The sequence below is a fragment of the Musca domestica genome, unplaced genomic scaffold (genome assembly GCF_030504385.1).
Source record: "Musca domestica strain aabys unplaced genomic scaffold, Musca_domestica.polishedcontigs.V.1.1 7, whole genome shotgun sequence".
NCBI lineage: Eukaryota > Metazoa > Arthropoda > Insecta > Diptera > Muscidae > Musca > Musca domestica.
Genome location: NW_026712383.1, coordinates 7,008,900 through 7,021,903, shown reverse-complemented (window position 1 = coordinate 7,021,903; position 13,004 = coordinate 7,008,900). Strand labels below are relative to the sequence as shown.

At 36.4% G+C, this 13,004-nt stretch overlaps 1 protein-coding gene across 1 annotated transcript in view; it reads right to left on the bottom strand.

Annotated features, from left to right (window-relative positions):
- LOC101892449 (uncharacterized) overlaps window positions 1-12,646 on the bottom strand; it is a 77,980-nt gene extending 65,334 nt beyond the window's left edge. Inside the window, exons 1-2 of the mRNA XM_059130114.1 lie at window positions 12,548-12,646; window positions 12,269-12,409 (exon numbers count right to left, since the gene is read on the bottom strand). Of these exons, the coding sequence (XP_058986097.1) occupies window positions 12,269-12,271 (3 nt within the window). The 5' untranslated portion in view covers window positions 12,272-12,409; window positions 12,548-12,646. The remainder of the gene's footprint in view (window positions 1-12,268; window positions 12,410-12,547) is intronic.
- Window positions 12,647-13,004: the final 358 nt, after the last annotated feature.

The following is a 13,004-nucleotide window of genomic DNA, read 5'->3' as shown; positions in this document are numbered from 1 at the left end:
GTATGGTATGTCTGCAGGACTTCGGGCCATGTAGGTCCACGTTTTAGTATAGCCCCTATATAACGGTAACTCCCGATATTCGGTATTTTGTTGATTTTAGCGACATTATTTACCGGAATGTTTTCAAATTTGGTATTTGAAGTTCGTAATGGATACAACAGCCTAAGACAGAAAATTGTTTGTGCTGATCTACATCTTCGTATAGCCGACATTATTTATCGGAATTATTTCAAATTTCGTATTTGAAGTTCGTAATGGATATGAAAGAAAATTGTCTGTGCAGGTCCACGTTTTATAACCCCCATGGTGCCTCCCAATATTCGCTATTTTGATGATTCTAGCTACATTATAAACAGAATTTTTTCAAGTTTCGCATTTGAAAATTGGAAAAGATTTCAGTATTTTTAAGATTTTAACAGAATTTTTAACGGGTTTTATTGTTTGAAAATTGCCAAAATTGTACCAAATGGTGGAGGGTATTCAAAGTTGGCCCCGGCCGAACTTACAGTTTTTTTTTTACTTGTTTATCATACGTTTTAGTACCCACTAACATTTTTATAAATTGCGAAACAAGTCAGCAATTCCTTAAAACTTCTAAATATATCTGTCAACCAGATGACACGTGACACGAAAAATTGATGGTATAAACGCCTCCTCGTGGTTGTTGTTTTATCGATAGCGCATGGAATGCCAAGGTTGTTGGTTTAAGTTCTGGCATAGACCACATATGCCTTCCCTGTTAGGTAAAGTTTAAGGTCATTGCAGCTTAAGGTCACAAAAGCATTTCGGTGAGATGATGGTGTGAATTCTTTATATTTGGCTGGAAACCACAAGTGGCCATCGTTAGAACACTCCTGTATTTAAATGTGAATAAGTCCTTTGTAAGTGGACGGAGGAAAATTGCAACATCAGGGGAAATGGTTCGAAAGGTAAAGAAGCGACTTGATCGAAACCCGCGTCGCAGTAGCCGATAAATGGCTCGTGAGCTGAACATACCGCAATATTCCATTCAATAAGGCCATTGAAATTCCAATAAGTTCAAGAACTTACACCGCAGAAGAAAGAAAATAGACTCAAAAGAGCTAATATGTTGCTTCACTTGGCAGAAAGTTGTGAACTTGGTATTTGGTTTTCTCCGATGAGAAAACATTCGTTGTCCAGCAGTTTGCAATCAAAAAACAAAATGATCGTGTTTACTTGCCAAAGAGGTCGGCTGAAAATATGCACCTTCGGTTGGCCACCAGAACTCAAGCGCTGGCCATGGTGATGGTGTGGGCCGCCATAACAGCTCGTATTAATCGACCGTGGCATCAGAATAAATGCCGAATATTATCGCGAAAATATTCTGGAGGTTGGACCTTAGACATTCCAACTGGACTCAGCACGATCGCACTCAGCACGCGCTACCCAAGAATGGTTACGAAATGAGGTTCCTAACTTCATTTCCAGCGCACAATGGCCACTAAAATCTACGGATACCAATCCGTTGGACTATTGTGTCTGAAGGATCTTGGAAAGCAAGGTTGGCACTCTAAAAATACCAAAGTGTCGATCACCTCAAGCAAGCTCTTCGCCGGGAATGGGCCAAAATACCGCAGAGCAACATTCGAGCAGCGTATGACGGTTTTATTGCCCGTTTAAAGGCCATAATTTGTGCCAAAGGTGACCAATTCGAACAAATCTAAACTTATTCTAAAATTTGATGCTTTTTCCAACATTTTTTTCTTTCATTTAGTAAAATTTAAAAAAATGTTAAATTATGGCGTTTGACATTTTTATCTCACCCTGTATATTATTTTTGCCTCATCGAAATAACTGTTATAGATCCTAGGTCTCCTTGCCTGTTTGTTTGCTGTCTGGTGCGCACCAAAGGAATATCCGATCTGGTACATCATACTATTATTATCAAACTATGATCGAGTTAGGAGATGGGCAATATCGGTCCACTCGTTCTGGTATATCCCCACAAAAGGTCGACCTTTAAAAAAGAGAAGTATTTTGTTGTTGCAAAATAGTCAGGTTTATTCCTATTATTGTTGTTTTTATAAAAACAACGTTTGTTCGTTAGTGGAGAAGGATGGTAATGTTTACCAAGGGGTAAGGCAAGGAATATCTATGTTTCGGAGAGAGCCACCAATCCTCATCAGTTCCCTTGTTTTTTGTCTGAGATAATATGGGTCATATTGGTTCACCCCCTATATGGGTATAGCCAAATTTAAAGATTTTTTACGTTTTATTAATATTTTGCAATTAATTTCGATACCTTTCGAAACATAAGATCTTAGTAAGTAGGAACCCCCATGCAAAAAAGCTTTCAATATGGGTCAACATTTATTGCATAGCCCTCATATGAAGTTGTCCCCTGATTCCAGTTATATTGTGCCTCTTTAACGAAGATTTTCAATATAGGTATATATATGTACATAGCTTTCGGCAATGATGAGGCAGGCTTGCTACTGTAAGTGGTTTGTCAAAGGTTAATTAGTTAATTTCTGAATCATTTTCTGTCCTCCGACTAACAGAATCGTTAACTGGTTATTGTTAAGTTAAGTGACAAGTAATTCATTTATACAGGGGAGAAGCTCGGTGTTCCACAGGAGCTTAGGCTTATTGTTCCACAGAAGATGCGGAGCTTCGAATCGTTCATCTACAGGAGCTTCGGCTGATTATACGGTATCATACCTAAAACATTGGTATTTAATTAGAGGTAGTCATAGATCGTAGTGCTAGCTAGAATAGTTTTCCAGCCATTGTAGACGACCCGAACAGCTAAACCTGAACATACCCACAGTAAGCTTCCCAACCCATTTGAATTCTGATCCACCTGCGAAGGCCTAGACATCTGCTGCCGAACCCTAATGAGCCCCGATCCAGATCTAGAAGCCCTAGACATCTTCTTCCGAGTATATCTACAATGAACTGCCGTTCCCATATCAAAAGACATCGATATCAATATCCCCACTACCTACATCGTAGCCCTGATTATCTACCAATCGTCAGCCCATTCGAGTACCCAATCACCTTCGAATCATAGGTATCCTTAATAATATCCCCGGCCAATGACACTTCACATCAATTACCAGAGTACCAATCGTTAATAACCCGACATCTCTACATCATACTTCCCGATTCTCCATGAATCGTTCACCCTATGAGACGTCGTAAACGTAGAATTCCCGATCATCATCTGAAAAACTCTATTTTGAATTCCCGGGCATCTTGGTAATCAATTTGCCATCCTTTACTCTTCTTATTGAATTTGAATACTAGACCAATAAAACATCTTATTACACCCTCCAGGAACGGGAGAAATCGACTCTTCTTATTGGTGGCCCTTTCCGAAACCCAGGTATTCCCTGCCTTACCCCCTGGTAAACATTACCATCGTTCTTCACTAATAAACAAACGTTGTTTTTATAAAAACAACAATAAAGGGATTAAGCCTGACAATTTTGCAACAACAAAATACTACGGTAACCCGAACAAACAAACCAACACTGTTCTATTTCCTAGTTATGTTAAATATTTTTGTGGAATATTTTGACTTTTTACGATCCTGCTCAAAAGGAGCTTTTAACGAAAATGATCCCATTGACGACTTGCTTGAGTGTTAAAGTTTTCGACCAAAATAATCCTCGTATTGTTTTCTAGAATATTGCCGAAGACACTTTATCCATGAAATGTAAGGATTCTAAGGAATCCTAATTCGAAAATGAACAAGTAAAAAAGCAGCTAAGTTCGGCTGAGACTGGAACTTTTTATACCCTCCACCATTCGAAAGCAACTTGGTAAATTTCAAAACCGTCGAAAAACACCGCTCAAATAAAAATCGTTATATATAGCTCCCATATAACGATTAGTGCTGGATAAGTAATTTTTGTTATAGGCTGTAGTAACGATTCCGAATTTCCGAATAATGTCGCTAATATCATCAAAATACCGAAAAGTGGAGGTATCGTTGCATGGGGGCTATACTAAGACGTGGACAATTTTCCGTCATAGGTTGTAGTACCGATTACGAACTTCAAATACGAAACTTGACGCAATTCCGGTGAATAATGATGTGAAAATCCTGAAAATAACGAAATACTATATAGAAAATTCTATTCAAGGGGGTAAAGTACTGTGGATTTTCAGACTATTTCATTGAAAATGCGGCTAAAATTATCAAAATACTGAAGATAGCGAGGTACTGTTATATGGGAGGTATCGTGGACCTATGTAGAAAATTCTTTTTCAGGACGTAAAGTATTCACAGAGAATCCCTTGTGTAGAATTTCAGACAAAGCCATTGAATAAAATTTGACTTTGATCACCAAAATTCCGAATGTCAGGGGTACAGTTATATCCCCCATATACGATATCGTGGACCTATAAAGACAATTCTGTTTTGGGGGGTAAAGTACTCAGAAGGAACTCTTTGTGTGTATTTTAAGCCAATTCCATTGCAAAATTTGGCTAAAATCATCAATATACCCAATATTGGGGGTACCATTGTATGGAGACTATACGATATATAGCCCATCTTCGAACATGACCTGCCTGCAAACAAAAGAGAGATCGATGGAAAATGTATGCTTCCTATCTTTATTAGTTTTGAATCTAGCGTGTTTACAACAGACGGACGGACGGACTGGGCCAAATCGTCTTAGAATTTTACACTGGTCAATGAGAATATATACTTTGTTGGGTCTAAAATTATAAATTGGATGAGTTACAAACGAAATGACGAACTTAATATACCCTCCATACTATGTATGATGGAGGATATAAAAAAATGTGGGAGAGGGGGAATTTGCGATGAAAACTTTTAAATAGACGATACAACTGTCTTCTATTTTGCTCTACTTTAAAAATCTGCTAAATTTTTCCTATCATTATTAGAAAACTGAATTTTGTCGCAAAGCATATTATCATTACGCTTATATATGTATTCTTGGCGACTTATAATGAAATTTTAAGTAAATATTTTGATGTTCGATTTCGCCACCCTAACATAATGTTTGGAACTATTTTGTATAAACTCAGATGGAATACAAATTTTAACCCTAAACCGAGTAAAATATATTTGTATTTTTAACGATTTCCGATTTTTAGATAAATGTTGATGTGTCAAGAGACCCATAGCAAAAAAGTCTAAAAGGACATCTTTGATGACTCGTCTGAGGATTAATTTATTTTACAAATATATTCATCAAATTTTTGGCAGTAATATTGCCGAAATCTAAACTCAAATATTTTTATACCCTCCACCATACTATGGAGGTTATATTATTATTGCCATTCCGTTTGTAACTCCTCGAAATACTCATGTCAGACTCAACAAATTCTTGATCAGCGTAAAATTCTAAGTCGATTTAGCGATGTCCGTCTGTCTGTCCATCTGTCTGTTGTAATCACGCTACCTTTCGAACGAATTGATATAGAAGGCTAGAATCTTGCACACATGTTTATTTTTCCAGTAGGCAGGTTAAGTTCGTAAATTGACCATGTAGGCCCACGTTTTCATATAGCCCCCATATAACGGTACCTCCCGATATTTTTTTTTTTTTTTTTTTTGATTAATTTAACGACATTATTTAATGGAATTGTTTCAAATTTGTTATTTGAAGTTCAAAATGGATTCTACAGTCTAAGATAGAAAATTGTCTGTGCAGGTCCACGTCTTCGTATAGCCCCCATATAACGGTACCTCCCTATATTCGATATTTTGATGATTTTAGCGTCATTATTCACCAGAATTGTTTCAAATTACGTACTTAGAGTTCGTAATGAGAACTACAGTCATTTTCTATACAGGTCCAGTTCTTTGTATAGGCCCCATACATCAGTACCTCCCTATATTCGGTATTTTGACGATTTTGATAAATTACGTATTTAGAGTTCGTAATGAGAACTACAGTCATTTTCTATATAGGTCCAGGTCTTTGTACAGGCCCCATACATCAGTACCTCACTATATTCGGTATTTTGACAATTTTGATACAATACCCACCGAAATTGTTTGAGTTGTCGTATTTGAAGTTCGTATTGGGTGCTACAGCCTGTCACAGAAAATTGTCTATGCTGGTCCAAGTCTTGGCACAGCTCCGATATAACGGTACCTCCCTATATACCATATTTTGAAGATTTTAGCTTCACCGTTTATTTCAAGTTTCGAATTTAAATATGGTAATGGCTTATAACAAAGAATGCCTATGTAGGTTAAGGATTTTATTTTTTGAAATTTTCCAAATTTGTTTTGTTTGATTTGTTACCACCCGATGTAAATTCATTCAAAATGCCGATACAGGTGTCTAATTTTTCAAGCATTGCTTTTATGATCTTCTAGATTGTTGAAGTATATAACATTTAAAATAATATAAAATTTGGGCTATATGTTCAAAAAATGGATTGGCGTATTAGTAACAACAACAATCATACGTACAATGATACCAAGGAAAATTGCCTTTGGAATACAATAATCTCACATAATTTCTGGCATTTTTGACAGTATATGTATGCTTCTTCATACACAGCCTATAATATTTCAAATGACCATTTGAATAAAAAAGCTCAACAAATATATATTCAATTCCCATTTTTGTGCATTCTAGTTTAAAAAATTAATATCAAATTTATTGTTATTTTGTCTTTCCACATCATCATCCGCTTGCTTGAAGCAAGACGCAATGTGAAAAGTCCAACTTCTGCAGCACCATCACTGTGGAGTGCGCCCAACGCACTCAATTGCCTGCTATGCCATGCCTCAACAAAGTGTTTTTATTACTTTTCATTAATTCGCACTCCTGTGCGTTATGGCCTAAAGATATGCATCGGTAATTTTAAATTACACTGCAAGTTGAGCGTGTTGAGCTTCCTGTTTCCCTGGAGCACTCTTGTGTTCTTTTTGTCTTCTTTTCCAGCAGCATTCACATTGCATTGTCTGCGCGGATGTAGTTGTGTGTGTGTAAGTAATTCAATATATGTGTATTGAGGCTACTGGGGATGTATGTGAGTGCGCGCGTGTATTTTTATGGAGCACTCAATTTCATCACCCTGATAACCTTCATAAATTAACCTTGAAAATATCATCAAAAAACAAAAATAAAAGAAGGCAATTAAATGAATTGTGCCAAATTGTGTGAAGAAGAAATGATAATTCAAAAGTGAAATGTTATCGGTCCCGTGGTGGAATAAAATTTACAATTTTTGTTTTAATTTGGGAAGTAAATTTTATTGTGCTATTAATTTCGGCGGGGAGGAAAGAGATTTTCCAATTCAATAAAACAATTTTCTTGATTTGGTGTAAGTGCGGTTTCGAAAGGACCCACGTCATCCTTAGGCTACAAAATTCTTATTCATTTTTAAATAGAAATAAATTAAATCCCACATATCTCTCAAAACTTCCTATTCAATATTTAGTTCTCATTTGGTGACCCCAGGGCGTATGATTGTCGTCACAATGTATACGTTACTATGTTCCTAAAAATACATGCAAATGTTGCCTGAACTCCTCAACTTAAATTGTTTCCAGCTACATATGCGTTGCCATATCCCTTTAAACGGTCGGACTTTAAAATACATTTAACAAAATGCAATATTCTACATCCTAACCTTGAGGACAAACTGTCTAGTCATGCTTTCAAATACTTTCTTGCTGCTGCCCTTAAGTCATAAATATTTTGATCTCACTTTGTTATTACCTTAACCTTTCGTTTCGTTTTGTTTTTGTGTTCTTTTTCTCTTCTTCTCCTCTCATAAAAAATTGAAAATGTTCTTTTTCTTCGGAAAAATCACTTGACTTTCTAGATTTGCTATTAATAAAAATGTTTATAACATTTTGCTTTTAGCCTTCAATCTGATATAAGAAAATCCGATTAAGAGCTCTTTAGCAACACTGGCCAAAAACGTACAGACAAACACACACACAACCAACAAAATTGGGACCGAAGAGAGGTTGGTGTTTGGAGAAATACAAAATAAAAATTGCAACTCAAAAAGAAGACAATGCCCGGTGAATGAACATGGCAAAAAAAAACCTAAGACCAGTTTAGACGTCATGTGAGCGTCATATGTACAATTAAAAGGTCCCATTTTATGTTTAGCGTCCCCAAAAAAGTAGTGAAATATCCGACAGCTATTGAAATTCGCTCGTTATCGTGACGTCAAGGAAGTGAGCGGAAGAAAACAGCAACATCAGCAGACATTTTTCGAAAAGTAAAGAAGCGACTTGATCGAAAACCCCGTCGCAGTGGCCGAAAAATGGCTCGTAAGCTGAACATATCGGAACATTTCATTCGGCAAATATTGAAAAATGAGCTGAGGTAAACCATTGAAATTCCAAAATGTGCAAGAACTTACATCGCCAGAGAAAGAAAATAGACTCAAAAGAGCTAAAGAGTTGCTTCGCTTGGCCGAAAGTGGTGAACTGCCGAATTTGGTTTTTTCCTATGGGAAAACATTCGTTGTCCAGCAGTTTGTAAACAAACAAAATGATCGTGTTTACTTGCCAAAGAGGTAGGTCAGCTGAAAATGAACACCTTCGTTTGGCCACAAGAACTCAAGCGCGTCGGCCATGGTGATGGTGTGGGCCGCCATAACAGCCGATGGTCGCTCTCCGCTCGTATTAATCGACCGTGGCATCAGAATAAAGGCCGAATATTATCGCGAAAATATTCTGGAGGGTGTATTATAGCCTTGAGCACGCAAACATTTTGGCCGCAGACCTTGGACATTCCAACAGGACTCAGCACAATCGCACTCAGCACGCGCCAAACAAGAATGGTTACAAAATGAGGTTCCTCGCTTCATTTCCAGTGTACAATGGCCACCAAAATTTTGGAAAGCAAGTTTGGCACTAAAAAATACCAAAGTGTGGATCACCTCAAGCAAGCGCTTTGCCGGGAATGGGTCTAAATACCGCAGATCAACATTCGAGCAGCGTGTGACGGTTTCATTGGCCGTTTGAAGGCCATAATTCGTGCCAAAGGTGACCAAATCTAAACTTATTTTAAATTTGATGTTATTTCCGATATTTTTTGCTTTCATTCAACAAAATAAAAAAATTTAAAAATTATGGCGTTTGTTGCAGTTTTTTTTTATCTCACCCTGTATTTGTGCGTAGGCTGAGTATTTGGTGACAAGTATGATAAGGCTGGGTTTTTTGAAATTCGTACTAAAAGGCTACGAAATGTAATAAAATTTGGTATGAGAATCAAATTTGGAACGTAAATTTGATATGAGAAGGTGGTTTTTGGAGATGCGCGTTAAGTGTGGGAAATGGTACTAAATTTGCCTTATTTGTTTTATGAATGCTTAAAGCTGATAAAGAGCTGATAGGTTTGTGATAAAGAAGTGGTTTTGGAAATATGTTCTACAAGTGATCAAAAAAGTTCTATATTTGGTATTGGGTGAACAAATAGTACTTGAAATCTGAAATTTGGCATAAGGGTCTCTGTTCATGTGTAGCCTGAATAGATAGAAGTGGTTTCGAAAATGTGAACTATAATTGTACGAAAAGAAATGGAGCTGGAATTCTCAAATTTGATATTGTGGTCTCTCTTGGTATATGGAATTGAGATATGGAGGTGGTTTCAAAAATGTGTAATACAATTATACGAAAAGTACCAAATAGTATTAAATTTGGTATTGGGTGAAGAAATAGAACTGTAATATTGAGATTTCATATAGATATCACTGTAAGTGTCTGTGCTTAAGATATGGAGATGGTCTTGAACTACTATTATTGTTCGAAAAGTACTACGTGGTACTAAATCTGGTATTGGGCTAAGGAATAGAACTGGAATCCTCAAATTTTATATTGAGTACTCCCTTGGTATCTGGAATTGGGATGGTTTTGGAAATGTGTATTATAATTGTTCGAAAATTGTTCGTACTAAATAGTGCTAAATTTGGTATCAAGGTGAAGAAATGGAACTGTAATCCTGAAATTTGATATAAATATCACTGTTGGTGTCTGTGGTTATGATATGGAAATAATTTTGAAAATGAGTACTATTATTTTTCCAAAAGTACTAAGTGGTACTTAATCTGGAATTGGATGAATTGGGTTGAGGACTTTTTGGTGTAAAACGGTACAATTTTCCTATTATTCTTTCCAAAAAAGAAAAAACTATGACGTTTCGATTAAAACATTTTAACTAAACAAATTATGCATTTTGAGTACTAAGAAAGGCCTAAAATATTGAAATGAATCTAAAATGTTAGGGTGGAATTTTCGCTGACGGAGTAGAAGGCAATTGCTAGTCCAAGGTAGAAAAATTTAACCGCAATTTAGGAGTACGAATAGTGGAAAAAAGGCTTAAAACGACACGGTATTGAAATATTGAAAAGGGTAGAAAAGTACGGAACGGTACAATATGGTATGGCAGTGTTACTAAGTCAAACAACATAAGGTTTGATTATCGTGTTCCATCACTGGTACGGAGGCTAGGGCAGTCCCTTAACAAAATAATGGTGTATGGAAAACGGAATTTTAAAATACCTTCCCCCCAAAAAAGCCAATCCTATGGCGACTGATACTGGTTTTGATGCCTTGGCATCCTCAGTCAACAAAGCTACAAGAGCAAAGTTTACCTCCACCTCAAAAGAAAAAGACCTTAAGAGACGGACAGTGATTTAGGATTATCTGCTACCACTAACAGGACGAAGTGGACGAGAAGCCTGGGAGGAGACGATTATCTGATTCTTGACTTTATAAAAGACAGTAGCAAGGCTAAATCAGGACATTATCCCTGAAGACTTCTGGAAATGCCCTTCCAGTCAGACGAGGATATGGATAACACGGTAGTTCAGTTCTCGACCTCTAGTAAGCGGTTGACTCCTACGAAACTTGACCTAAATAGTCCTTGCGGCCCAATACCCACTCGACGGTAAATACCGACAAGCCCAGCTCTACAATCATGAGGCAACCAAGATAGAAAGAGGAAAGAGTTGTGATAAAATGGAAGTGTCGATGACACCAAGATCTCAAAATCCAAGGAGATGAGGGATAAAAGGCATATCGGCGAGCAGCAAACTACTGTATTCGATATGTTGATGGGAATCCATCAAAGCTTATCAGGACAAAACTGAAGTTCGTTAGAAAGTTCGAGCGCAACACTAAAGGAACTCCCGCCTCGGTCCGCCTCGTATGCTTCGGTGGCTGCAAAGAAGGATAGCGAGAAGCGCACTAATGGGATGGCGAAGCCGTCTCTGACAGTAATGCTTCGCAGAAACCTTGCGACCCAAAACTGACACAAGAACATCAATCTGTTCAACGGATGATACCGGGTGACCTTAGAGTAGCGGTCATTAGTCAGGCTGACTCCAATGAGTACATCAGCAAAAAACCTAAAGCTGGAATCTTGAAATTCTTGCATGTTTTTTGGAGATACGAAATATAAGTGTACTTAAAGTTAATAAAAATTTAATTAATTTTATTGGGCAAAAGGATAGAGCTAGAATTTTGAAATTGGGAATTAGGGTCGCTTTTGGGGAAGATGGATGTACCCGATTTCTTTTTTTTTTTTTGGAAATTCGATGTATTAATGTACTAAAAGTACTAATCCATTATATTAGTCAAACGGATTGAACTATAAATCTACAATTTGGAATGAAGGTCGCTAAATTTGGTATTTGCTGAAGAGATCGAGCTGGAAATCTGATATATGGAATTACTACCACTTATTATGAGGAGCTTTTGGAAATGTGTACTAAAAAGTACTAGATTCGGTATTTGGCGAGGGAATATAGCTGGAAATTTTGAAGTTTGGAATAAGGGTCTTTGATGTTTGTCGGATAAACTTTGATGTTTGTCGGATATTAAAGAAACCAATAATAAGAAAATTGATTAAAAATAGGATCTTATATCTTCAAAACACAGAATATAGAGGTATAATTATGTGTGAGATATATCAAATAATGGACCTACGTCGAATATTCTCAGCTGAAAAGATCTATAACCAAATGAGAACAACTAATTTGGTTGGAAAATATGTCTAAAACCTTTAAAATACTTTGAATCCTAAGGTAGACTTATATGTGGGACCTTGTCAAATAGTGAAATAATATTGAAAATTTTTTAACCACTACACCGGCCCTACTTCCTCTAGAAGTGGTTACCTCCGTGTCCCGTTTATGCTCTGTCTTAGGCCGTTCATTCCCATCGAAAGTTGGATCGGTTCCTCATCTTGTAAAGGAAGAGATGTAAGTGGAATGAAGGGAACCGAAGACAGTTTAGATACGAACATAGGCAAACGCAATAATAAAGAAAATAAAGACTTACCATCAAATCCCAAAAAGTTTAATCTTCCATTGCATGTTAACATTCGAAGCTCTGAATTGGTGTCTAAGCTTTCAGGATTCCGATTTTTAATTGACATACGTATATTCCACTTTCATAACAACAACTTTCCTTTAAAAAATCCTATTGAAAAATGTCAAGAAATTGATTAATTAGTTGATATAGAATGTACCGATACTCGAATAAATCGGCGATCTATAAATGATATAATATTTATATACCAACAACGAGTATATAATTCACATCAAGAAGAATTTTTACCATGATTCTTAAGTATCCTCAAATCTTCTACATTTTGAAAGATTTTTGAAATTATCACAATTTTTATCAATTTTTTTTTCCTCCACAATTTAAATGTCTCAATAATTCAACTTTTTGAAAAAGAAATAAATAATTTTAAGAATTTTCCGTAATCAAATATCGACAAAAATGTCATTATTTTTTATTGAAATTTTCAGAGACTTTTTTGTTAATAAAATGAATAATTTGAAAAGTAAATTTTCTTCAAATTCGCCACAAAACCCTTGAATATCAATTAAATTCAAATTTCATTCAAATAATGTGGGCTCTATTGTGATTTCAACAGACTGAAGGGCGAAAAGGCGGACTGATTGGCGGGCAAAGGTAAACCGACTTCGGGTCTTATATGAGTACCGAAAGTTATTGCTAAGAGAGTTACAAGTTACAAAAGTATCAGTCGGTTTAACCGACAGTTGTA